Here is a 27885-nt window from a genome sequence, read left to right as displayed (position 1 = left end):
TCGTTTTTATGCAGCATATCAGACAACATACTAGTGTACTCATCATTGCCAAAATGTCACATCATTTCTCACAATATAAATAGGTCAAATAAATATTTTTGTCCCGTGCGTAATTGTCAAGATCCGCATTTCGATTAAACTCGCCTTTCTTCTTTTGTACGAGTTCTTGGACGACTGCATTTAAGTTTCATTGACTTATTTCCCTGTCCTAAGTCATCTTTATGGATACACAGTTGAACATATTGTCATTTTACCCTCGGCATTTTCCCCTCACTTTGCTGAATATCTGTTGATTCATGTCATAAACACGTTTTGTTCATTAAAAATATCTGGTGTTTATTAAAAATATGTTGTTCATTCAAATCGGTTGTTGTTCATTGCAGAACAATAGGGTATTAATTCGGTGATTTATATGCAGATATTGATCGTGCAGTGTGACCACAATCACTACGCACGGTGGCGTGAGGGACATTTGAAACAGCTGTATCAATCGTCCCTGCAGCGACTACTGACACTTCAACCTGTTTTGCCTCTAAACTTCAAAACTATGACATTGCATAGTTTAGGACCTGTTTATGTATGAATTCATCTGTTGTTAGGTTATTGCATGAAACACACAATACAACTTTTGATCACAAAAAAACTACCGCACGTAACATTTTACTTTCCGTAGTCAAAAACCGGTTTGCGCTAATAACTTTTGAATGGCATGACGTAATTTCACAAGCTTTCCCAGGATTGGTCGGTGTTGAGTGCTGAAGGTAGTGACTAAATCTCACGGCTCAAGCTTGTGTGGTTTTTGAGGAAATCGCTGTGTATCAATCGTCCCGTGTATCAATCGACCCGGCGCTCCCCTAGCATAGTAGCAGCAGAGAGATGGGGCAGCTCCTGTATGGGGAGCCTGGCTCTGACTTAGCAGCTCCTGTCCACTGCTGAACAGCGGAGTGATAATGTCCGTAAAAAGTCGCAGTGCTGTTATACTGTATATTGTCATATTCGTGTTCCAAGGATGAGGCCGTGTTGATAGCAAGTAACTTAGTTTAATGTCTCACGTTCTCAATAACATGCATGTGGCTCCATCATAGACTGTAAAAAGAATGGACGTAGCGTCCGTGACGTCACCCATTGGTTTGGGGGAGTCTGTTTTGTGCCGCTACTACGGGGGTTTGAACCGCGCCATGTTGGATTCTACTTGCCATATTTGGAGCGGTGCGGCCGTTGGCCGGCCGAGAGCCCGCCCACTGGCCTCGTAGCAGCGGTCGCCGGACCTGTCACTCAACGGTTCTGCGCCCTAATTGGCCAGAACTTTAAACCTAATAACAGTAAAACGGTAGAGTTTTAAAAAAATTCACCCCCCTCAGAGTGTGTGCGGGGGTAGAAACTATCGGTTGAGACCAAAAAAATGAAATGTACCAGGCTGTAAATATGTTTTTTAAAGCTGTAAAATCGGCTATTTTAACATGAGGCTCAATTGGAGTTGCTCCCTTCTGGAGCCAGCCCCCAGCGACAGCCGAGGGGATTGCAGCTTTTTGAACGCGGAAGTGAGCTTCACTTCTCAGACCGACAACTGCCCCCTTGGGCTCCATGCAGTCTTGCTCTACCCTGTTATATGGTATGGTAAGCTGACTACAAACCAGTACTGCCGCCTAGCGGTCAAACATGTAATAACATCCCCCTTTTTCTAAGGTAAAATGTGTAATGGTAAATTTGAATATTCCTTTGTTTTAATCACTTGTGACGTCCCTACCCCCTGCTTTCCCTCCAAGGTATCAGATCCTCTTTTGTTTGTCACCCATTTGTGTATTCTAATGTCTAGACCTTGTAATTGCATCAGGTTCCAGAGACACCCAACCTCTCATTTCCTCATGATATACTCAAACCCTTTTGTATTTTAAAGTGCATTGATTAGACCTCTTAATCACACTCCAGGATGTCAGTGCCAATACCTGAAAAAGATATCCTGAGTAGGGGGCTGACCCCTGCAGCAGACAAAGGGGTGTGGAATATACCTGAGGGGGCGTTCCTCAAGTATAAATGTTTAGGTCTCCCCATTTTAGATGTCTTTTCTTTACCATCACTCGGATATGAATTGACCTTTTCTTGCAAGGAAATAAACACATGTCGGCCGGCAAGTCTCTATTTCATTCTTCACCAGCAACAGAAAATTTCCACGACAAATGCATTAACATGAATTATCACATTAGCTGTGTCAGTTATTTTAACCATTTCTCATTCAGCATAACCCTGCAACATATATGCAGTATAAACAGTTTATATCAGATTGCATAACTCATATCTAAGCCAACACTAGACCATTTAGAACACATTCACAACATCAATCAATATACATTTTGTTCAACATGTTTAACATGTATATTGCATTTTCTTTGTTTATAAGTTCAGTCTATCAGGCTTTCTAATTTCTCTTGTGGACCTTCTTAACTCAGGTTCGCTTGGAGTAGGTGTGTGAGAGTCAGTGTTACAGTCCATAGCAGGTGTGGGAATTACCTGAGATTCACCACAGGTTACACTGAGCTCACCAACAGTCCCTTGAGGAGTCTTTAACAGACTGCGACGATTGCGTCTGAGGATTTGTCCATCATCAGTTTTCACCGTGTACGATCGTGGAGCAACTTCTTGCAGGACAGTTGCTTTTGTACTCCATCCATCAGCATCCTCAATCCTGACTGTGTTGTTGGTAGTCAGTGGAGGGAGATGCTTGGTTGTTCTGTCATAGAATGACTTTTGCATCATTTTCTGTTGTCGTAGCTTATGTTCAATCTTTGAGTGATTCTTTTGCTTTAATTTGTCGTTTTGATGACTCTGCAACGTTGTTCGTAGCTTCCTCTTCATCAGCAGTTCAGCTGGTGATAGGCCGCACTGAAGAGGTGATGCTCTGTAGCTCAATAAAGCCAAATACGGATCCGAGTCACTGTCAGCTGCTTTCTTTAGGAGTTGCTTGAGAATGTGAACTCCTTTTTCAGCTTGCCCGTTTGACTGTGCATAGTGTGGGCTTGACGTCACATGCTTGAAATCATATTGCACTGCAAACTTCTGCCATTCTTTGCTGCTGAAGCAGGGGCCATTGTCGCTCACCACGGTGTGTGGGATGCCATGCCTGGCGAAGATAGATTTAGCATGTGTTATGACACAAGTTGATGTTGAGCTTGTTAGTAGCGCCATCTCAGGGAAGTTTGAGTAGTAATCCATTACCACTAAATAGTCTTTACCTCTGAGATGAAACAAGTCCATTCCTACTTTGTGCCATGGTGCTGTTGGCACCTCAGCTACCACCATAGGCTCTTTGCTCTGCTTGTTCCTGTGTTTCTGGCATGTTTCACATTTACTTATAAGTGTTTCAATGTCTTTGTTCTCAACAACATACATGTGGCTCCATGCAGTCTTGCTCTACTGTGTTATATGGTACGGTAAGCTGACTACTAACCAGTACTGCCGCCTAGCGGTCAAACATGTAATAACATCCAATCATAACATATATCAGTTCAAAATCATACCTCTGCATCTTCATCATTAACCGCTGAATCCGTGGAGACATTTCATTCAGATTATTTTTGATGATGGCGACCAGCGGTCAATGATCAGTTTCGACTGTGAAAGACGGCAGGCCGTACACGTAGCTATGAAACCGCTCCAAACCATACGCCAGTCCCAAACATTCTTTTTCGATCTGAGCGTATCGGCATTCAGTTTTTGTCATAGCCCGAGATGCATAGGCTACTGGTTTCCAGTGCTCACCCACAGCCTGGAGTAGAACGGCACCAATACCATCCTTGGAAGCATCTGTAGACACTTTTATCCTCTTCGTGTGGTCATAAAATGACAACACAGGTGCTGTGGTCAGTGTGTCCTTGAGTTTTTGCCACTCATGCTCATGTTTCACTGTCCATTTAAACTCACAGTCCCTGTGCAGAAGCTCTCGTATGCATGATGTCTTTGCTGTCAGATTGGGAATGAATTTACCTATGAAATTCACCATCCCCATGATGCGTAGCACCCCTGTCTTGTCTGTGGGCCTTGGCATGTTCTGTATTGCATGTATTTTGTCTTTATCTGGTTGGACACCACGTGCAGACAACTTGTCTCCCAGGAAGAGGATCTCTTGAACGCCAAACTCACATTTACTCTTGTTGAGTTTCAGTCCATACTTTTGTATGCATTCCATAACTCTGTTCAGCCTCTTGTTGTGCTCTTGGGCTGTGGAACCCCATATGATGATGTCATCAATGTAGACTCGATCTCCATCCAAGCCCTCGATGATCTGCTCCATTGCTCTGTGAAATATTTCAGGTGCTGACTTGATTCCAAAAGGCAGTCTGAGAAAGCAGTGTCTGCCGAAGGGCGTATTAAAGGTACAGTACTTGGTGCTGCTTTCATCCAGTTTCAGCTGCCAGAAGCCTTGTGAGGCGTCAAGCTTTGTGAAGTAGTTGGCACCTGACATTTCACTGATGATCTCTTCACGTGTAGGTATTTGATAATGTTCATGCTTTATGCTGTATTTTATATGTGAAGGGCAAAACACCAAAACCCTTGAAAACATCTGAAAAATTCTGAACAATTGTGTCCATAGAGTCATTTGTTGGGTTTATGGTTGGGATGATGCGATACACTCTTTTCACAAGCCCCAGTTCTTCACAGGCTCTGTCACCCAGAAGTGATTCACGTCCCTCATTCACAACAAAGAAGAATAGGTGGTGCACTTTTCCTTTAACTGTGACATTCAACCTGCATGTGCCCAAACATTTGATTGGCCGCCCATTGTAGTCTTTCAGTCCAGATTCTTTTCTTTTTATTTGTGGCTTATTTTTCATTGCCTTCACATCACACATGCTTATGAGATTTGCTTTCGCACCAGTGTCCAATCTCATGGTGACTACAGTCCCATGTATCATTAGAGGAGCTATCCACTTATCTTCTCTAGTGACATCATTTACATTGTCTGGTTTATTTATTTGTTCACTTTCACAATTCACCATTCCAACAAAGAACGTGTCACTTAGATCAGGCTCGTCTATTAAGTTTACAGTTTTTCCTTTCTTCCCCTCTTTCCGTTTGGAGAAGCATTGTTTAGCAAAATGATTCTTGCCTTGGCAACTGGAGGATTGCTTACCAAACGCTGGACATTGTCTAGGCTTGTGCTGTGAGCCGCAGCGCTTGCAGTTTATCATCACGTCCTCCGACTGCTGTGCAGGCCGGGTCTGTGTGCGCCGTCTCCGCTGATACGACACTGCTCCAACCGCTGCCGCGCTGTCGCTCTGCGCCGAGGCGACTGCAGACATCTCGCTGAACGTCCTCACGTGCCTTTGGGACAGCTCACTCGCCTGGCAGATCTTAATGGCTCCTGCCAGCGTCAGCTCCATCTCCCGTAGTAGCCTCTCTCTGACCTTTTTATCCTCCACGCCGAAGACGATCTGGTCCCGGATCATGGAGTCCTTCAGCGTCGCAAAGTTGCAGGACTGCGCCTTTAGCCGCAAGTCCGTCAGGAAGCTATCGAAGGGCTCATACTGCCGCTGTGTACGAGACCGAAACACGTACCTCTCGTACGTCTCGTTCTTCTTCGGAGAACAGTGAGTATCAAACTTGCTAAGCACTACATCCAACTTTTCATTGTCTTCAGGACTGTCAAACACGAACGTGTTAAATACTTCTATGGCCTGTGGCCCTGCTATTGTTAGCAGCAGCGCTACCTTTCTTGCTTCCGGCTTTGCCTCGAGTCCCATAGCCGCAACATACAGGTGAAACTGTTGTTTGAAGGTGCGCCAGTTCTCGTCGACATTCCCCGTTAGTTTCAAACTTTCCGGTGGTTTTAAATCCATGTCGTTCATTCGAGTTTACTCTTGGTACCATGTCATGTTCGTGTTCCAAGGATGAGGCCGTGTTGATAGCAAGTAACTTAGTTTAATGTCTCACGTTCTCAATAACATACATGTGGCTCCATGCAGTCTTGCTCTACTCTGTTATATGGTACGGTAAGCTGACTACTAACCAGTACTGCCGCCTAGCGGTCAAACATGTAATAACATCCAATCATAACAACATCCATTGGAAATGAAATGTGTGAGTTTTTATAAAACATTTGCTAACACACTCACTAACCATTAATACATGTCTGAATAATGGACGTGTACTGTAAGAGCAGCTTGGAAATGCTGAATCCATCATTTATATAAATTAGCTTATTAATGAAGAGTAAAACATTTACAACTGTGATTGTAAACCACATACTAATGAGTATTTACGTACGAAACATGCTTTATAAATGATGAATTCAGTGTTTACTAATCCATAACTACTGTACTTACCAATGATGAGTAAAACATTTATAACTGTGTTATCTAACTACATACTAATGAGTATTCATGTGTTATAAATTATGAATTCAATATTTATTCATGCTCAATGCTAATGCTTAATAGTGTGTATAAATACATTACACAACTGACAAATAAACTGTGTTTTTTTTTTTTTTTTTTTTTTTACATCTTCTCTCTGGTCCAAAGTCAAATCCTTTCAATAATCACAAATTGATCAACAGACCAATTAGACTGATTGATCAGCCATCAGAGGAGTTAAATCAGTGGAGCTGCTTCTGTTCTTCATGTCAACTGTTTCTGCTCTGACCTGAGTTCTCTCTGTGGATGAGACAGAAGACAGTGAGACAGAGACAAACAACCAGAGACAAACAAACAACCAGACAAACAAACAGCTCTGACCTTTGACCTTGAGAGTCACTACTGTCCCGCACACTAAGTCTCCGTCCTTGTTGTAGACTCTGCAGGTGTATCTTCCTGTGTCTCTCTCTCTGTGAGGTGTTTCAGGGTCAGACTGAGGTCTCCAGTCCTCAGCAGGTCTTCATTCATCTCTGTTCGTCCTCTGTAAACCAGGTCCTGTCCTTTAGAACCGTTCTCATACACATGGACCTTCCTGTCGTCTTCGTCCATCCACTCCACTCTGACGTCTTCAGACAGACCAGCTGTGGTCTTGAAGGGCAGCTGGACAGACTCCGCCCCCTCCTCCACCTCCACCTGTTGGTCTGAGAGACAACAAACCACATGATTATGTCATCAGACAGCAGCCGCAGCAGCAGGTTTAAATCTTTGACCTGAATCTACAGCTCTGATTTCAACGGTTTCATCTTTGACAAAAAGCAAAACCAGAGACAACAAACAACTCTGACCTTTGACCTTGAGAGTCACTGATGTCTTTCTCAGTAAGTCTCCGTCCTTGTTGTAGACTCTGCAGGTGTATCTTCCTTCATCTCTCCTTGTGGGGTGTTTGAGGTTCAGACTGAGGTCTCCAGTCCTCAGCAGGTCTTCATTCATCTCTGTTCGTCCTCTGTAAACCTGGTCCTGTCCTTTAGAACTGTTCTCATACACATGGACCTTCCTGTTGTCTCCATCCGTCCACTCCACTCTGACGTCTTCAGACAGACCAGCTGTAGTCTTGAAGGGCAGCTGGACAGACTTTGCCCCCAGCTCCACCTCCACCTGTTGGTCTGACAGACAACAAACCACATGATGATGTCATCAGACAGCAGCAGGTTTAAATCTTTGACCTGAATCTACAGCTCTGATTTAAACAGTTTCATCTTTGACAAGAAACAAAACCAGAGACAAACAAACAACTCTGACCTTTGACCTTGAGAGTCACTGCTGTCTTTCCCAGTAAGTCTCCGTCCTTGTTGTAGACTCTGCAGGCGTATCCTCCTCTGTCTCTCCATGTGGGATGTTTCAGGGTCAGACTGAAGTCTCCAGTCCTCAGCAGGTCTTCATTCATCTCTGTTCGTCCTCTGTAAACCTGGTCCTGTCCTTTAGGACCGTTCTCATACACATGGACCTTCCTGTCGTCTCTGTCCGTCCACTCCACTCTGACGTTTTCACACAGACCAGCTGTGGTCTTGAAGAACAGCTGGACAGACTCTGCCCCCTCCTCCACCTCCACCTCCTCCTTTACCTTCAACTTCATCCATATGACTAAGAGACAACAAACCACATGATGATGTCATGAAACAGCAGCAGGTTTAAATCTTTGACCTGAATCTACAGCTCTGATTTAAACAGTTTCATATTTGACAAAAAACAAAACCAGAGACAAACAAACAACTCTGACCTTTGACCTTGAGAGTCACTTCTGTCTCTCTCAGTAAGTCTCCGTCCTTGTTGTAGACTCTGCAGGTGTATTCTCCTCTGTCTCTCTCTCTGGGATGTTTCATGATCAGACTGAGGTCTCCAGTCGTCAGCAGGTCTTCATTCATCTCTGTTCGTCCTCTGTAAACCTGGTCCTGTCCTTTAGGACCGTTCTCATACACATGGACCTTCCTGTTGTCTTCATCCGTCCACTCCACTCTGACGTCTTCAGACAGACCAGCTGTGGTCTTGAAGGGCAGCTGGACAGACTCCGCCCCCTCCTCCACCTCCTCCTTTACCTTCAACTTCATCCATAGGACTAAGAGACAACAAACCACATGATGATGTCATCAGACAGCAGCAGCAGGTTTAAATCTTTGATATGAATCTACATCTCTGATTTCAACTGTTTCATCTTTGACAAAAAACAAAACCAGAAACAAACAACTCTGACCTTTGACCTTGAGAGTCACTACTGTCCTTTTCAGTAAGTCTCCGTCCTTGTTGTAGACTCTGCAGGTGTATTCTCCTGTGTCTCTCCCTGTGGGGTGTTTGAGGGTCAGACTGAGGTCTCCAGCCCTCAGCTGGTCTTCATTCATCTCTGTTCGTCCTCTGTAAACCTGGTCCTGTCCTTTAGGACCGTTCTCATACACATGGACCTTCCTGTCGTTTTCATCCGTCCACTCCACTCTGACGTCTTCAGACAGACCAGCTGTGGTCTTGAAGGGCAGCTGGACAGACTCCGCCCCCTCTTCCACCTCCACCTCCACCTCCTCCTTTACCTTCAACTTCATCCATAGGACTAAGAGACAACAAACCACAAGATGATGTCATCAGACAGCAGCAGCAGGTTTTCATCTCTGACCTGCAGGTGCGGTGTTATGTGTGGGCTTAACGGGCCTGGGCCCACTCACTTGTACAACCAGCCTGTCCTAAATGACAGAATAACAAATTCTGGTATTTGCCAAACTTCATCAACCGCGACTCCAAAATATTGTCAATTTTTTTCAAGAAGATTGAAAATGTATTTAGCAAGAATTGGATAGTATGTTTACAGTAAAAAGTTTCCATGCACTGTAGGCTCATTTTTTGATAAATAAAAAATTTGTGCGGATCGTTTGTGTAGGACAGTCTGAAGATTCTCTCCAGCAAGTTTGGTGTCAATTGAGCAAAAATTGTGGGAGGAGGTAGGTTTAATACAGGAATTATAGAATATAATAGGTCTGAAATTTTTTGAAAAAACAGAGTGATGGACTTAATAATTTGTAATGAGTTCAAGTGGACAAAAGTTTCAGCAGTATTGGGGCGACATTTTCGTGAAGTTTCAAAACTGTAGCATGGACCGTTGCTTATTTTCAAAGTTTTTAAATTTAAACACAATTAGGGCACAATAAGCAGTTGAGTAAATCTGGCATGGGGTCAAACATTTCTTTTTCTTTTTTTTTAAATTTTCCAATAAACAAATAATTAACAAACAATGACAGACATTCCCTCCACACTCTACAGGGTTATAAAAAGGGAGAAAAAAAAAAAAAACGAAGATAAAAAGTAAAACAAAAAAGAAGAAAACAGTATAACAATATACGCACACACACATACACATACACACATCTATGCATGTGCACGTACACATACACACACACACACACACACATATGCCAACATAAACATATACATAACAAAGTAAGATAAATTATAACTAAGGGAAAAAAATATACTAAATAAATATACAAACAAACACACATAGAAGGCAAAAACACTAGATGTCGGGGGTGATCGGAAACATAAAAAAAAGAGCAAAAAGTAAGATAAACATGTCAATGAGTAAACAAAACAGTGGTGGTCAACTAACTATTGCTTTGCTCATCTGTATCGGGCCACGCTGAACCAAATAAGCCTCTTTGGAGAGCCTGAGCCCTGTCCTCTCCTATATAATGCAAAAGGGGTCCCAGATGTTAAAAAAAAAGAAATGGTTTGTCCTTCTGCCATAAGCTGATAGCTTCAAGGGGGATAAAGTCCATCACACTCCTCCTCCAGTGTACAATGGTGGGTGTAGTGTCCAGTATCCAATGAAGGAGGATGCATCTTCTAGCGCTAAAAAGCAGGGCCTGGAGCAGCCTCACTGAGGAGGGTGTGAGATTAAGTTATGTGGATTGTACACCAAGAATGCAGAAAATTGGGTCTAGGGACAGTTTTTTCTTCAAGATATCATCATTTCCCTGCACAGGTAGTACCAAAAATCAGCAACAAAAGGGCATTCAAAAATACAATGAAAATAGGTACCTTCAGCAGTTTTACATTTGCTACGGAATTTTGAAAGCAAAGGATTAAATTTATGACGTTTTACAGGGGTCATTTGAAGTTGGTGTGTAATCTTTAACTGTAATTCCCTAGCCTTATTGGTAGATAAACAAACTGTGGGGCTCCTCCAGACTCTATCCCACTCATCATCTGATATGGAGGCCCCAAAATTAGTTTCCCAAAGGGACCTTATCTGAGGTCCCCCCTCCTTGAACCGCCACCTTACCGTGGTGGAGGGGTTTGAGCACCCGAATGATCCTGGGAGCTATGTTGTCCGGGGCTTAATGACCCCGGTAGGGTCTCCCAAGGCAAACAGGTCCTAGGTGACGGGTCAGACTAAGAGCGGTTCCAAAACCCCTCATGAGTGGATTTATACCGAGGAAGTTCACGTCGCCCGGATCGGCATCACCGGGGCCCCACCCTGGAGCCAGGCCTGGGGTTGGGGCCGGGTCTCTGCCCACGGGACCTGGCCGGGCCCAGCCCGAAGGAGCGACGTGGGCCCGCTTTCCAGTAGGCCCACCACCTGCAGGAAGGACCATGAGGGGCTGGTGCCGTGTGTTTTGGGTGGCAGCCGTGGGCGGGGGCCCCGGCGACCCAATCCCCGGACAACGACTCTGGCTTTAGGGACATGGAATGTCACCTCGCTGCGGGGGAAAGAGCCTGAGCTCGTGCGGGAGGTTGAGAGGTATCGGCTAGAGATAGTCGGGCTCACCTCCACGCACAGCCTGGGCTCTGGAACCCAACTCCTTGAGAGAGGTTGGACTCTCTTCCACTCTGGAGTTGCCCATGGTGAGAGGCAGCGAGCTGGTGTGGGCTTGCTCATAGCTCCCCAGCTCAGCCGCCATGTGTTGGAGTTCTCCCCACTGAACGAGAGGGTCGTTTCCCTGCGCCTTCGGGTCGGGGATAGGTTTCTCACTGTTGTCTCGGCCTACGGGCCGAACGGCAGTGCAGAGTACCCGGCCTTTCTGGAGGCCCTGGGAGGGGTGCTGGAAAGTGCCCCAACTGGGGACTCCATCGTTCTGCTGGGGGACTTCAACGCTCACGTGGGCAGCGACAGTGTTACCTGGAGAGGTGTGATTGGGAGGAACGGCCTCCCTGATCTGAACCCGAGCGGTGTTTTGTTATTGGACTTCTGTGCTAGCCACAGTTTGTCCATAACAAACACCATGTTCAGGCATAAGGGTGTCCATCAGTGCACGTGGCACCAGGACACCCTAGGCCGGAGGTCAATGATCGACTTTGTAGTCGTGTCATCTGATCTCCGGCCGTATGTCTTGGACACTCGGGTGAAGAGAGGGGCTGAGCTGTCAGCTGATCACCACCTGGTGATGAGTTGGATCCGCTGGCAGGGAAGGAAGCTGGTCAGACTTGGCAGACCCAAGCGTATCGTGAGGGTCTGCTGGGAACGTCTGGCAGAATCCCCTGTCAGGGAGGTCTTCAACTCCCACCTGCGGGAGAGCTTTTACCGGATTCCGAGGGAGGCCGGAGACATTGAGTCCGAATGGACCATGTTCTCCACTTCCATTGTTGACGCGGCCGTCCGGAGCTGTGGCCGCAAGGTCTCCGGCGCCTGTCGCGGCGGAAATCCCCGAACCCGGTGGTGGACACCAGAAGTAAGGGATGCCGTCAAGCTGAAGGAGTCCTACCGAGCCTGGCTAGCTCAGGGGACTCCCAAGGCAGCTGACGGGTACCGGCAGGCCAAGCGGACGGCAGCCCGGGCGGTCACGGAAGCAAAAACTCGGGTCTGGGAAAAGTTCGGGGAGGCCATGGAGGAGGACTACCGGTCGGCCTCGAGGAAATTCTGGCAAACCATCCGACGCCTCAGGAGGGGGAAGCAGTGCTCCGCCAACACTGTTTACAGTGGAGGAGGGGAGCAGTTGACCTCAACTGGAGATATCATTGGGCGGTGGGAGGAATACTTCGAGGATCTCCTCAATCCCACTGACACGCCTTCCGTCGAGGAAGCAGAGGCTGAGGATTCAGAGGTTGATTCATTCATCACCCAAGCTGAAGTCACTGAGGTACTCCGGAAGCTCCTCAGTGGCAAGGCACCGGGGGCGGATGAGATCCGCCCTGAGTACCTCAAGTCTCTGGATGTCGCGGGGCTGTCGTGGCTGACACGCCTCTGCGGCATCGCGTGGCAGTCGGGGACAGTGCCTCTGGACTGGCAGACCGGGGTGGTGGTCAATCTCTTCAAAAAGGGGGACCGGAGGGTGTGTTCCAACTACCGGGGGATCACACTCCTCAGCCTCCCGCGGAAAGTCTATTCCAGGGTGCTGAAGAGGAGAATTTGGCCGGTAGTCGAACCTCGGATTCAGGAGGAACAATGCGGTTTTCGTCCTGGCCGTGGAACACTGGACCAGCTCTACACCCTCAACAGGGTGCTCGAGGGTGCATGGGAGTTTGCCCAACCAGTCCACATGTGTTTTGTGGACTTGGAGAAGGCTTTCGACCGTGTCCCACGTGGCATCCTGTGGGGGGTGCTCCGAGAGTATGGGGTCGGAGGCAGGGACGTGCACATAACTATAGAGGGGCAGGGGCTCAACATCAGAAAAGGGCAGTATGTACAATTTTTTCGGGCCTTAATATCAAAATAAATAAATTAAAATAAATTACAGTTACTATTTAGTCGGTAGAGAAAGCCTGCACGCCTTCAGGACTGCAGTCAACACGCTGGACCAATTTCAGTCATGACTTCTGAACTGGTAGGCTAAGGCTAATATGGTATTGGGTGCACATTAACATGGCTTGCAGAAAAAAAAAGTGCAAGTGCAAAATAGAAGTAGGCTAAGCCTACAGGCTACACACACAAAACCAAGAAGTGACTACTGTGACTGCTACTGTGCATATTTCAGAACAGCAGCAATATTTACAACAGCAAAGTCACAATTACCAGTAACTCAATATCTGGAAACAAATTCAAATAGTCAGTGAAATCAAGCTGAGTGAGTGATTCCTCCTGTTGCTGTTGTTGTTCTCTACATTCAGGTGATGTTAGACAGAGGACCGGGTGGGGCTTAACTCTTAACAAGCAGTCAGCTAAACAAACACAAATGGGCGCTTTTCTGAAATATGACTCATATTAAGCTCGTTGAATAAGTGGACGGCGACTTGTCAGAACCGACAAGGAAGTGATGTTGGTGGATTTATAACTCACAAGATTCGACACAAGTCGCTCCACTGTCACGTCTCATCTACATGCGGCACACACAGAGTTATCGATGAGGCAACAGCTTCTACTTCTCTCTCTCTCTCTCTCTCTCTCTCTCTCTCTCTCTCTCTCTCTCTCTCTCTCTCTCTCTCTCTCTCTCTTTGGACGTGCATGTGAGGGAGCCCGGCCCCTCAGTGAGAGACAGAGCGGAGCAGCAGCGGAAAACACACACACACTGACGTACATACACAATAACTTGTGTATTACAAGGAAATGCGTGCGGTAGATAACCGTGGCATTTTTACAGCGCGGTTGTTTACATCCTCATGCACAACAGGAATGCATTTAATGAAAAAAAAAAAAAAAAAAAAAAAAAAACAAAAAAAAAAAGGGCACTTTTTAATACGAGGCAAAAAGGGCAGGGGCTCAAGCACCCTTTGGGCCCTATGTGTGCACGTGCCTGGTCGGAGGCCCTCTGCTGAGGGCTGTACGGTCCCTGTATGACCGGAGCAGGAGCTTGGTTCGCATTGCCGGCAGTAAGTCAGACCTGTTCCCAGTGCGTGTTGGACTCCGGCAGGGCTGCCCTTTGTCACCGGTTCTGTTCATTATTTTTATGGACAGAATTTCTAGGTGCAGCCAAGGGCCGGAGAGGGTATGGTTCGGGAGCCACTTGATTTCATCTCTGCTTTTTGCAGATGATGTGGTCTTGTTGGCTCCCTCGAGCCAGGACCTTCACCATGCACTGGGGCGGTTTGCAGCCGAGTGTGAAGCAGCTGGGATGAGAATCAGCACCTCTAAGTCTGAGGCCATGGTTCTCAACCGGAAAAAGGTGGCTTGCACCCTCCAGGTCGGGGGAGAGTTCCTGCCTCAGGTGGAGGAGTTTAAGTATCTTGGGGTCTTGTTCACGAGTGAGGGGAGAATGGAGCGCAAGATCGTCAGGCGGATTGGTGCGGCGGCCGCAGTAAAGCGGTCATTGTATTGGTCCGTCATGGTGAAGAAGGAGCTGAGCCGAAAGGCAAAGCTCTCGATCTACGTTCCCACCCTCACCTATGGTCATGAACTCTGGGTCATGACCGAAAGAACGGGTTCCCGGATACAAGCGGCCGAAATGAGTTTCTTCCCCAGCTCTTCCGGGGCGCTCCCTTAGAGATAGGGTGAGGAGCTCTGTCACCCGGGAGGAGCTCGGAGTAGAGCCGCTGCTCCTCCACATCGAGAGGAGCCAGCTGAGGTGGCTCGGGCACCTGTATAGGATGCCCCCTGGACGCCTCCCTCGTGAGGTGTTCCGGGCCTCCACCGGGAGGAGGCCCCGAGGAAGACCCAGGACACGCTGGAGTGACTATGTCACTCGGCTGGCCTGGGAACGCCTTGGGGTCCCCCCGGAAGAGCTGGAGGAAGTGTCCGGGGAGAGGGAAGTCTGGGGATCCCTGCTACGACTGCTGCCCCCGCGACCCGACTCCGGATAAGCGGATGAAAATGGATGGATGGATGGATGGACGTTATCTGAGCAGTGTCGTCCATATTTGGAGTTAACAGAGCCCCATAGAACCTGCAGATGAGTTTCTTTATGTCAGGGTTCTGCAATATCTTCTCAATAGGTGAGAGAGTGAACCCGTTAGGGTGTAATTTAGAAACCGACATAATGAAGCTACGTGCCTGCAGATATCTAAAAAAAAATGATTTTGGGGAAGGCTGTATTTCGCTCTGACTTGGTCAAAGGACATAACAATACCATTTAAGATCAAATCACCTATGGTTTTAATGCCTATAGTGGCCCACACAGAGAAGGCCTGATCCTGTAATCCAGGGGGGAAATCAGGATTTAAATAAACAGGGGTGAGAGGAGAGAGAGATTTTCTTATAAGTTTCCAAACTTTTAGGGAGGTCTGGAGTATAACATTCTTCTTAGTATTGAGATTAACCCATTTCTTGGAAACATATAAGATGTTTCTGGGAGGAATAGGAGTCACTTGGGCCCCCTCAAGAGTAAGCCAGGTATATTTGGGGTTATTATTAACAGAAATGCAGGATGCTTTCAGCTCAATATAGAGACAAACAAGCCAGGGAGGAAGAACATCCAGCTCCATGTCTGTTAGTATAATTACAGTAAATGGGCCATACATTCTGCAGAGGAGACAAAACCAGAGAGACAAACAAACAACTCTGACCTTCGATCCGGAGAGACACAGTTTTCCTTCCCAGTAAGTCTCCGTCCTTGTTGTAGACTCTGCAGGTGTAGTCTCCTCTGTCTCTCACTGTGGGGTGTTTCAGGGTCAGACTGAGGTCTCCAGTCCTCAGCAGGTCTTCATTCATCGCTGTTCGGCCTCTGTAAACCTGGTCCTGTTCTTTAGAACCGTTCTCATACACATGGACCTTCCTGTCGTCTCTGTCCGTCCACTCCACTCTGACGTCTTCAGACAGACCAGCTGTGGTCTTGAAGGGCAGCTGGACAGACTCCGCCCCCTTCTCCACCTCCACCTGTTGCTCTGAGAGACAACAAACCACATGATGATGTCATCAGACAGCAGCAGCAGCTGGTTTTAATCTCTGACCTGAATCTACAGCTCAGGCTTACCGTAATACTGCAGGTGTTTAAAAATAGCAATGGTATCAGTTTCATTACCATCAGGAAAAAATGCAATGCACTTATATAGGAGATAAGTAGATAGTCTCCAAACCAGAAACGTCTGGAACAACGTTGGAAAAAGTCGCTCTTGACAAGGAAAAAAAAGTAGGGACTGGACCTGCCGTGCCGTGTAAAAAAAACCCCCCACACACACAAAAAAATGACAGCGAGTGCGTGTCACAACTTCCTGTATCAGGCCCTTCAAATTAAAAGCCCTATAACATTTCATATACAGTTCAGTCATATTGATTTTGACTTCATTTTGACAAGACACGGCTCCAAATGTTTTTGTTTTTTTTCCCTGCGACCAATCGACCAATGAGATTTTGGTCTGCTAATGTTTTTTTGGTCGACCAGTGCTTGGTCGACTATTTGGGGGCAGCCCTAGTATTCAGTTTCTTAACGGTGAAGACACAAGCCAACAGTTTGGTAATGCCACCTGAGGCTTACGTCATCATTTTTAATTAGTCACAGTAATACCGTATAGCTACCGTGGTAAAATGTGGAGGAAGTTTGGAGGTATCAAAATTTGGATACTGCCCTCTGATTTCAACTGTTTCATCTTTAACATGAATTCTCTGCAGAGGAGACAAAACCAGAGACAGAGACAAACAAACAACTCTGACCTTCGACCCAGAGAAACACTACTGTCTGTCTCCGTATGTCTCCGTCCTTGTTGTAGACTCTGCAGGTGTAGAATCCTCTGTCTCTCCCTGTGGGGTGTTTCAGGGTCAGACTGAGGTCTCCAGTCCTCAGCAGGTCTTCATTCATCTCTGTTCGTCCTCTGTAAACCTGGTCCTGTCCTTTAGGACCGTTCTCATACACATGGACCTTCCTGTCGTCTCCATCCATCCACTCCACTCTGACGTCTTCAGACAGACCAGCTGTGGTCATGAAGGGCAGCTGGACAGACTCCGCCCCCTCCTTCACCTCCACCTGTTGGACTGAGAGACAACAAACCACATGATGATGTCATCAGACAGCAGCAGGTTTTAATCTCTTTACTGAAGCATCACAGAGCTGTAGAGGAACCTGAAGGACAGAACCAGACCAGAGGGACAGTGGACACATGGAGGAAGTCAGTTTCTCTGTCATGTTGACATGTGGATGAAAACCGCTCAGAGAAGAAGAAGAGAAGAAGACTTCTCCTGTGTATGCGCACACACGTAACGGAGGTGAGGAGAAGTTACAGCGTGTGGCAGTTAGTGGTACTGAAGTTAAACTCACTCACCCATAAAAGACGTGCTAACCCACCTGTCAAGTGGCCATTGACCTCTTGGTGAAATGGTTAGCATTGTCACCTGCAGTGTGGGAGACCCGGATTCGAAACCCACTCAGGGAAAGGCAAGGCAAGGCAAGGCAAGGCAATTTTATTTGTATAGCCCGTTTTTACAAACAGTTTGTCTCAAAGGGCTTTACATGGCATCGTAACAACATCCTCTGTCCTTAGACCCTCACATCGACTGAGGAAAAACTCCATGGAAAACCCTTTTAACAGGGAAAAGTCGGAGAAACCTCAGGGTGAGCAACAGAGGAGGGATCCCTCACCCAGGACGGACAGACGTGCAATAGATGTTGTTACAGACAAGAAAACAGTTTACAGTTTGTCACAGAATGTGCGAAATATGGAAATGTTAGCAGGAGTTGATGAAGGCAGTCTCTGGTGAGGGGGGGGGGGGGCAGGGGGGGGGGGGCAGGGAGAGCTGGCCAGCTCGATGGGAGGGCTGGGTGGCAGACTGGTCCATGGGAAGGAAGGGGAGGCCGGTCTAACAGCAGGGGAAGGGGTGGGAGGGGGGGGGGCGATGCAGGCGGCGGCTGGTGCAGAGAGATGGAGCTCCGGTGGATCTGCGGAAACACAGAGAGAGTGCGAGACACCAAGGCCAAACTACAAAGTAGGAGAAGAGAGGAGAGGAGAGGGGAGGGGAGGGGGAGGGGAGGAGAGAAGAGAAGAGAAGAGAAGAGAAGAGAAGAGAAGAGAAGAGAAGAGAAGAGAAGAGAAGAGAAGAGAAGAGGAGGAGAGGGCTCTGTGTAACCAGATGTGTCCCCAGCAGTCTAAGCCTATAGCAGCGTAGCTATAAAATGGTTCAGAGCTACCTGAACCAGCCCTAACTAAAAGCCCTGTCATAAAGGAAGTGTGTACCAAGTCTGGGAGGTGCTTCTATGGGTACCGTAATCTGTGGGCCATTACTAGCAATTTTTGTTCTAATATTAACTATCTTTTCGGTAAAGAAAGTTAGGAAGTCGTTGCTGCTGAGAGTTGGAGGGATGGATGGCTCAACAACACTATGGTTCTTGGTCAGCCTGGCCACAGTGTTGAAAAGGAACCTGGGGTTGTTCTTATTCTTTTCTATTAGAGATGAATAGTAATTGCTTCTAGCATTACGGAGTTCTTTTTTATATATTAATAAACTATCCTTCCAGGCTTGACGGTCTTCCTCATGTTGGCTGGAATGTGTTTTCCTTTCCAGCTGTCTGGTCTTCTGTTTCAAAGCGCGCAAGTTTGGGCTGTACCAGGGAGCTATTCTTTTCTGATTGATAACTTTCTTTTTGAGGGGAGCTACAGCATCAAGTGTTCAAAGGAGTGCTGCTGCAGTGCTGTCCACAAGATAGTCCACCTGTGTGGGGGTGAAACCAGCATAACTGCCCATAGTATGGTTACAGAATGTGGTGAAGTCAGCATCACTGCCCATAATATGGTTACAGGATGTGGCAGCAAGCTCTGCTGGAATAAGCTCTTTAAATCTAGAAACAGCAGTGTCAGATAGACATCTACTGTAGCGGGATATAATTTGTTAAAGTAAATTCAAATGTTATTAAAGAATGGTCAGACAAGACGGGGTTCTGAGGAAGAACTGTGACATGGTCAGCTTCTATTCCATAAGTAAGTACTAAGTCAAGGATATGATTAAAAGTGTGAGTGGGTTTGTTTACCCTCTGAGAGAAGCCGACTGAATCCAAAAGTGACTTGAATGCAGTAGCCAGACAATCATCATCGACGTCCACATGAATGTTAAAGTCACCTACTATAATGACTTTGTCTGAACTCATTGCTAAATTTGACAGAAAGTCAGGGAATTCTTCTAGAAACTCAGAATAAGGTGCAGGAGGACGATACACTACAGCAAGTAAGAGTGGTTTTTCTGCTTTCCAGTCTGGGTGAGAGAGGCTGACAGTAAGGCTTTCAAATGTATTATATGAACTATTATGTCTAGGGTTGATAATCAGATTTGACTGATAAATAGCAGCCACTCCTCCTCCTCGGCCTGTGTTACGAGGCACATGACAGTTAATGTAACTAGGAGGGGTAGATTCATTCAAACTAACATATTCATCTTGCTGCAACCAGGTCTCAGTGAGTGTTAATATGTCAATATGGTGACTTGTAATTAAGTCATTCACTAGGAGAGACTTGGATGGGAGAGAACGAATGTTGAGCAAACCACATTTAATAGTTCTATTAGTTTGGCTTGCTGGAGCAGTGGTTTTGATTTTAACTAAGTTGCTATAAACAACTCCTCTAGATTGGGGTTTAGGCTTAGACAGCCTCGAGGCAGACACAGTTTCTATAGGCTGGGTGGGTGACAACAAGAGGGACCCAGCAGAGGGGCGTCTTAAACTGCGGCTCTGCCTGCTGGTCTGAACTCTGGGTGCTTGTCAGGGATTAGCACGGCTAATAAAGTTCCCTATATTCCTAGATAGGAGGGATGCGCCATCCAGAGTAGGATGGACGCCATCTCTCCCAATCAGACCAGTCTTTCCCCAGAAGGAGGTCCAGTTATAAAAGCTATAGAGCTATAGAACAACATTGGTCACACACACACATGCAGTCTCCTACTCTGAGGCTGAGGTGTAAAAAGTCTCTTTGTTAAAGCAGAAGTAAGCGATCCGGTCGTTTTGGCTAATGCTGCGTTCCAGGTAGGCTTTTGAAACCGTAAGTTACGGCTTCAAGTCACGACTTGCGACTTTGTAGGGTTCCAGGCAACCCGTAACTCGTGTTTTTCTGACCTGTTGCCTGTGAACTATAACGGCCACTCGTAACTTCTGACCCGTGAACTCGTACCAGATCGAACTGGTACGACTTCACAGGTCGGAAAAACACGAGTTACGGGTTGCCTGGAACGCACCATAACTTCTTGTCAGCCGGTGGAGTTAGCAGCCCCCACCCTCGTCATGGATCTATTGGTCCTCGTCCCAACATCACCACATTCAGGCGCATCCCTTGGCTGCACACACAGCCCTTCATGCCGTTCTCTCTCCTCATTGGATAAAGCTGGTAGGATACAAGGAAAGTTTTCTCGTCGGCTTACAGCAGAGCAGAGTGACTGACAGACCCGTGTTTCAGACCAAACACTCTATGTAAGTGATTGCCGTCGGAAGATATAACTATTTAAAGGAGCATTATCGCAAATCCAAATTCTTAATTCGGCCACTAGATGGAGCCAGGAGGAGCATATCAGATATAAACAAGCGGGCAGCTGTCAGAGAGAGAGAGGAGCCTCGTTTAGTCCTCCCCTTCTCTGCCCCACGGACACTATACTGTTGGCGATTTTTTTTGTGAATTTAGTTATGGCTCCCCCCGACCCATCTTTTGCATATTTCAGTTTGTTTTATGCTATTACTGCTGTATTTGCGATAATGCTCCTTTAAGACTTATATTAACACAAAAATTCTGCTTACTTCTGCTTTAAAGAACTAGCTGTGTTGTGGCCTGATTAACTAACCAGTACTGAGTAGTATTTCAGTATGAAAGCCCAACTTCAATGTACAAGAGCATCTTGTATCATTACTACACATCTTGTGTTTGTAAAAACCAAACTGTGTGAAAATCAGTTGAAAATTCAGAGAGTTGTGATTATTTTCCTTGTGCATACTAATTTCTCAATAGAAGAGAATCCACTGGAGGCAAAGTGGGCACCGATCCAAGATGGCGGCCACATCGATACAGTCAAAGAAATGTTTATGAATAAATGTGTGTGCAGCTGTTCCTGGTCTCTGTCCTCTCAACAAATAATGGAAGATTTTCACAATAAAAATTCTGTAGTGTCACACACAGACACAAATCTCCTACCTTTTCCTCTACCTTTATGAATTTTATGGCACGAGGCGACACCAGGAGAAACAACAGTCAGTAGAACCAGTAGAACCAGGAAACCACACAAAACGGAGACTTCAGCTCTGACAGAGAACTTTTCTGTGGATGAGATGAACATAAACAACACGACTGTTGGAGGCATTATGTGTTTTTTGTGTTTAACCACTAGGTGGGGTGTTATGATGCAATTAAGCAATATCACACGAGAGGGAGTGCTGTTGTACTGTATATCACACCCAAGTTAAAGTGAATGGGGACAATATGACGGAGAGACGGTGATGAAATATATAGTGGGAATTTTGATTTAAATTCTAAGAAGTTGTTTCCGGAACATATCTACAGCTCTGACATTTGACCTCTGACCTGTATCCTGTATGTACCTGTGTGTCAGGGTGTGTTGCTGACCTTTGACCTTCAGCTGTATGTTTCTCAGTGTTCGTTTATTTCCAAATGCTGAGATGATGCAGGTATAGTTTCCGCTGTCAGAGAGGTGGAGGTTCCTCAGATTGAGACTAAGGTCTCCAGTGATCAGAGCGTCAGTCTTCATGGACGTTCTGCTGCTGTAAGCCTCGTTCTGGTCTCTGAGGTCGTCACCCAGCTGGTTTCTCTGGTGGATGGTTGGAGGGTGGAGGTTGTGGCGGCTCCACGTCACTGTGGGGTTTTTGGGTAAAGGAGAGTCCTCACAGGGGAGCAGGACAGACCGCCCACTGTAGACCTCCACAGTGTCTCCATGCCAGGACACTGAAGACAGAGATGGGAACATGGGATATGGTCTTTAAGTTTTCTTAATACAAAATAAAGTTTTTCAAATTATGCCATTTAAAACTAAATAGATTATGGCTGCAACTTGATTGACACAGTGAGACTTGACAATTAAGCGCATACTACCCTTCAGCTCCACCCCTTCTTCCATATATGGTCAGAGGCGGATTAAGGTAGTCATGGGCCCCTAGGCTATTCTTTCTGTGGGGCCCCCTTATGCAGCAGCTAATAAAGGCACGTGAGGGGGGTGGGATATGATCAGGAAGGTACCAAATCCATACAAATACATCTGCAAATACCTTAACCTAGAACAGGCATCACCAAATGGCGGACCTCGGTCCGGACCCGGACCGAGTGATGGTTCGATCCGGACCCGAGACCAATCTCTAATAAGTTACAGTAACATTTTCCTGGAGCATTTTTTTCCGACGGGACAGCGGGCTCAGCTATAGGTCAATACGACAGCTTCACTCAATTGAGCCAATCGGATCGTTTGTTTACCCTGCGCGGCCAGTGCGTCCGAGAGGGAAAGAGAAAGGAGACGGAGTGATGACAGCATGTCTTGCTCCAAAATAAAAAAAAGTTGATGCTGAAGTCAAAGGCGAGCCGCCGGGCGTTTGTGTCCGCGGCCGCCGCCGCCGCCTTGGTTAAGCGTGTGTGTGTGTGCGCGCGCGCGCGTGCGTGGGGGCCGTTCAGATGGGTCTCTTGTTGCGCGCACAAGCCCATTACTTTAATGTGCGCTCACAACCGAAAGCGACGCCGTAGCGGTGTGTATTCGGTGCGACGTGTTTGTTTCCTGCTTCTCCGCCGGTGTTGTGTCAGACCCCGGTTCTCCCTCGGTCTGTAAACTTTTTCACGCGGAGCTCTGCCCCGTTTGGAAGGAGCAGGAAGCCCGTATATGCGGGAAGACAGCTTCAGAGATGTAGAATTTGTGTTATAGAAGAGAAAAACCTATTTCAGGACTACTGACTTGTATCACCAGAACAGAACAGACATATCCTGTGATTTTCAGCCTCCTTCCATATTTAATGGAGGGGGACAATGCAATGACAGTGCAGCTATCAAGATGCTTTTGACACCTTGGCCTCAAAAAAAGAAAAAGAAAAAAAGCACCAAACAAAAAAACAAACAGGGAAACCCCCTTATTTATTCTGTCTTGTTCTCTTTAATTGAAATAACAGGCCTTAAATTAATTTGCCTGGGGGATACTTTTATCATGGTAAAAAATAAAAAATAAAAAAAAAAAGCTATTGTTTACTATACAAGTGCACTATGTTAGGCTAAATGTTTCCTGTGTTGAAAATTGACAATAGATATGAAAATGCACTTCGTTGATTTTATTTATTTGACATAGGGGTAGGCTATAGCCTATATATAAGACACCATTTGGACTTTATAAGGTTCGGACCTTTCACTTGGATGAAAGTTTAGTAACTGGACCTCAATGAATTTTAATTGAATACCCCTGACCTAGAAGGTTATGGTACTTGCGCCAAAGTCGCATTATTGCGACAGGCAGCATTCCTAGTTAAAACAGCCCATATCTTTAAATCTACTGCCCTATATTGTTACTGCTTGGTACCATTAGGTGGCGAACGCACTCAGTTTCAATCCTGACGTCATTTGTGGGTGTGTTTTTAAGCAAAATATCTGAGAAAATTTTTTTTTTACTGAAAGTCACGTAATCCAATGTGGCTGCCACCTGGTGACGTCACAAGATGCAAATTAGATGAGTAAAAAAAGGTGGAAAAAAAAGGACGGCAGCGGGAGCAGCGCTACAACAAAGGTAGAACAAGTTCTCTGGGAACATGAGGAGCAAAAACACATCCTTCACATCATAACACTGAGGTGCACAGACGTGTTTCTGCCCCCGCCCTGCCGAATGAACGGGCAATTGAAAAAAAACGCGTGTAACCCAGCTCTTTACTACAACAACAATATCCTTCTACAAATGAACGATCGCCCCCGTATAATCGTGTAACTTCGGCTAATCATGATGTAACTCACTCAGTGGCCATCAGAGACTAGGTGATTGAGTCCGGTTTGGCCCATATGGATCTCAGTTATAGGCTAGTTGTTGGTCTCTTTTTTCTTTCTCCCACCTTGCGCTCTGCTGTCGGGCTCCGCTGTTTTTTCTCTAACATTGCGGCTCCGTGCCCACATAATCTGACCAATCCTGGGGCCCCTCCACACGCGGGGCCCCTGGACTGCAGCCTAGGTCAGCCTGTGCATTAATCTGCGCCAGTATATGGTATCTATTGGTTACAAAACCCAAGATGGCAACGGCCAAATCACAAACTCCTAACTTCAAAACAACAGTTCACAAGCCAGTGGGTGATAACCACTTGTACTGACTCTGACTGAACCGTTGACTTGTAATTCTTTTATATTAGTGGATTAATCAGTTGTCAGCTTTTTCCTGCTCCAAACTATCATTGATACACCCACACTACTAGTCGACCTCTAGTGTGAAGGTCAGGTCACATGACTGTCCTGTCTGATGATTGATCGGCTCTTGGAAATGTTCAGAGGTTGGAGCAGTAAGACTTCCTGAGACACAATACAATACAAAGAGACAATTTACATCATGACTAATCTACACACATACACACTAGGGGTGCAACGGTACAGGGGTCTGTACCTTGGTTTTTGGGTCATGGTTCAACTCAACAGACCTGTCTGTGAACAGCCCCTCCTCTCTGTGCACACTCTGAAGCCCCCTTCAAACAGACTATATTGTCGTAAAGGAAACCCTCTCACTATGTCGGTGGCCGCCACAGTCTCTCACAGAAAAAAAAAAGTTATTAGGCTATTATGTTTGTTTTTTTAAGCGTTTCAGCATCTCTCCTCCTGCTGGACTCCGTCTGTCACTCGCGCGGGCATGCGGGCGGACACACACACTGGCGTCGTGCTGGGTGGTAATAATCTAGTGCTGCTATGCGTGTTTGTTTTCCTATTTTCCCTTCTGTGTGTGAGCTGCACTTTCAACCAGCTCCAGTTGCAACTGTGTGATAGCAGGTTTCTCACTGTGAGTGGGTGGAGGACACACACACACACACACACACACACACCCTGTGTGTTCTTAATCCCTTTATGAACAATGACACAGCAAGGAACAACTGCAGCAGCAGCCAGGAGAACCAGGAGAACCAGGAGAATCAACAGAACCTTGATCCGACCTGGAAGACGTCCTGCAGTCGACACAATCAATAACAATATAAGATTTAGATATTAATAAACAATAAAACATTAACAACAGTTTTGCTCAATTCCACTGTGACCTCTTACCTGAGAAAAAAATAAATGCATCAAATAGTAATGTCAAATGTTCAAATGTTCTGTCCCTGACCCAACAACCCAGGACAACCAGGAGAAGAAGCAAGACAAGCAGGAGAAACAGTAGACCCAGTAGACTCAGTAGACCTGCTAGACCAGTGATCCAGTCTGGAGGAGGTTCTGTAATTGACACAAACAACATCACATTAGATGTTAGTGTTGTTGTCAGTCAACAGTGAAGTGAGTTCCTCCATCAGCATGAATGATCCAGACCAAACGGGGACCCCTTTGCTTTCCCTCTGGCTTGGTCAACAAATTCACACACTGCTTAACCAGGTGCTGCTCATACAGCATAGAGTACAGTATTTACGTAACAGGTAGCAGACAGTTTCCCTTCTCAGCCAGAAGCACTGAGCACTAAATCTTACATTGTGCTGCTTTAATGGGGAATTGCTGTTTTTTACAATCTGGACCTTGTTTCAATCATAAAATAAGACAATTTACTAATCCAGATAACTTTGGTGTCATTACACACACACACACACACACACACACACACACACACACACACACATATATATATATATATATATATATATATATATATATATATAATGTGTTATTTAGAGGCTGCATTCCGCTGCCCTGTGTTCTCGCATTATACGGATATACACGTCTCTCGGCTGGAACTAATTTCGTCGGAACGACTTGCAATGACACCAAGGGTATCTGGGTGAGTAAATTATCATATTTTATGCTAGAAATAAGGTCCAGATTGTAAAAAACGGCAATTCCCCTTTAAAATCTCCTCCAACCCCTGGAGTCTCCACCACACAACACCTCAAGGAGGACATGGAGGCAGGGACAGGACACACACACGCGCACACACACTACATACCATCTTTGTTCTCAGTCCCTTTATGAAGAAAGAAAATGCATAGACCGACATCACAAGCAAACAGGAGAACCAGGAAAACAAGGAAAGCCTGGAGAGCCTGGAGAATCCGGAGGACCCGGGGCGCCTTGAGGACCTGGGGAGCCTGGAGATCCTGGAGATCCTGGAGATCCTGGAGATCCTGATGGAGATCCTGGAGAATCGGGAGGACCCGGGGGGGCTTGAGGACCTGGGGAGCCTTGAGATCCTGGAGAATCGGGAGGACCCGGGGGGGCTTGAGGACCTGGGGAGCCTGGAGATCCTGGAGATCCTGGAGATCCTGCTGGAGATCCTGGAGATCCTGGAAATCCTGCTGGAGATCCTGGAGAATCGGGAGGACCCGGGGGGGCTTGAGGACCTGGGGAGTCTGGAGATCCTGGAGATCCAGGAGATCCGGGAAATCTGGGAGATCCGGGAAATCCGGGAGATCCGGGAAATCCTTCAAATCCCGGAATAACTTCTCGATTTGAAGATGTCCTGTAGTCGACACAAACAACAACATGAGATTATAATATTTATAAATATTTCTGATCAACTCACAACACTTGAAGAATTCACTATTCTGACCTCTGTTAACAACTTTGACATCACATTGACTTAAATTTACTTCCTGAATGCACACACACACACACACACACACACACACACACACACACAACTTACTTATTTTCTCTGCAATTTTATACAGTAGGACAATGCAAACAGCAGCACCAGCCAGTGAGAGCAGGAGACAACAGACACCGATGAGAATGAATCTCCACTTTGCAGGACGTTCTGTAGTCGACACAAAAAACAACATGAGATTAAAACATAACTATAGACGGGTTTCTGTGCAACGTCATCGCAGATGTGCGTGCGCAGCCAGGGGGCAGAAAGCGAGACATTTCTCATTATTTACAAGCGGAGTCAAGCAGAAAACGAAAAGGACAAGGAGTTGTTGCGCTGTTAACTGCACAAACCGGCAAAAGGATGGATGGAAATTGTATAATAAACCGAGGGGATCTCATCCGTTTGCCAAAAAAAGAAGAAGATTATGGCTCCAGGCCATTAAAGGACAATTCCAGGCGAATTCAACTAGGGGGTGTATTTTCATATCATTTTAGGTCTAAAAGAAGGAATCTGAAGATTTTCAGTTTAATCGCTCCTGTTTTGCGGTAGTTGCGTCTGTCCCCGCATCGCCACGGCACCAATGAATGGGAGTGGATGTAAGTTCCGCTGTTTAGGCTGTTTAGAGCCCTCAAAGCCGCAATTTTTTTCCACAGACAGCGTCAGATGGCTACTCAAACATGCACCGAGAAGTTTATTTACTTCAAGCAAGCCGGCATGTTTGTAAAACTAGATCTAATTCAAAGTCTCCCGGAGTCTCGCGCGAGCCCGAAGTTAAAAGGTAAAGGTACTTTATTAGTCACATATACAGCTAGTACAGTGAAATTCTTTCTCTGCATTTAACCCATCCCTGAGGAGCAGTGCCAACCGGGTTGCAGTGCTGGTGTATTCAGGCGCAGTAGGAGCTACCGCTTGTGTCATAAACACAGGAATATCAACTCTTTACTTGCTTGAAGTGTACATTTTTTTCCACAGACAGCGTCAGGTGGCTACTCA

At 46.2% G+C, this 27885-nt stretch overlaps 2 protein-coding genes and 1 pseudogene across 3 annotated transcripts in view; all 3 read right to left on the bottom strand.

Annotated features, from left to right (window-relative positions):
• The window catches only part of LOC146968835 (muscle M-line assembly protein unc-89-like), a 118593-nt pseudogene extending 109850 nt beyond the window's left edge, over positions 1 to 8743 (bottom strand). Inside the window, exons 1-3 of the transcript XR_015034224.1 lie at positions 8599 to 8743; positions 8128 to 8463; positions 6732 to 7051 (exon numbers count right to left, since the gene is read on the bottom strand). The product of XR_015034224.1 is annotated as a muscle M-line assembly protein unc-89-like (transcript). The remainder of the gene's footprint in view (positions 1 to 6731; positions 7052 to 8127; positions 8464 to 8598) is intronic.
• A 4885-nt stretch (positions 8744 to 13628) lies between these two features.
• LOC146968831 (muscle M-line assembly protein unc-89-like) overlaps positions 13629 to 27885 on the bottom strand; it is a 40122-nt gene continuing 25865 nt past the window's right edge. Inside the window, exons 6-8 of the mRNA XM_085759320.1 lie at positions 16846 to 17163; positions 15762 to 16079; positions 13629 to 13639 (exon numbers count right to left, since the gene is read on the bottom strand). Of these exons, the coding sequence (XP_085615446.1) occupies positions 13629 to 13639; positions 15762 to 16079; positions 16846 to 17163 (647 nt within the window). The remainder of the gene's footprint in view (positions 13640 to 15761; positions 16080 to 16845; positions 17164 to 27885) is intronic.
• Positions 17232 to 27885, bottom strand: part of LOC146968833 (uncharacterized) — a 28186-nt gene continuing 17532 nt past the window's right edge. Inside the window, exons 7-9 of the mRNA XM_085760421.1 lie at positions 21717 to 22052; positions 21288 to 21410; positions 17232 to 17251 (exon numbers count right to left, since the gene is read on the bottom strand). Of these exons, the coding sequence (XP_085616547.1) occupies positions 17232 to 17251; positions 21288 to 21410; positions 21717 to 22052 (479 nt within the window). The remainder of the gene's footprint in view (positions 17252 to 21287; positions 21411 to 21716; positions 22053 to 27885) is intronic.

The sequence above is a fragment of the Trachurus japonicus genome, chromosome 18, assembly GCF_045865225.1.
Source record: "Trachurus japonicus isolate A0001 chromosome 18, Traja_1.0".
Classification (NCBI taxonomy): domain Eukaryota; kingdom Metazoa; phylum Chordata; class Actinopteri; order Carangiformes; family Carangidae; genus Trachurus; species Trachurus japonicus.
Note: the sequence above shows the minus strand (reverse complement) of the source record. Positions and strands in the feature narration are given on the sequence as shown.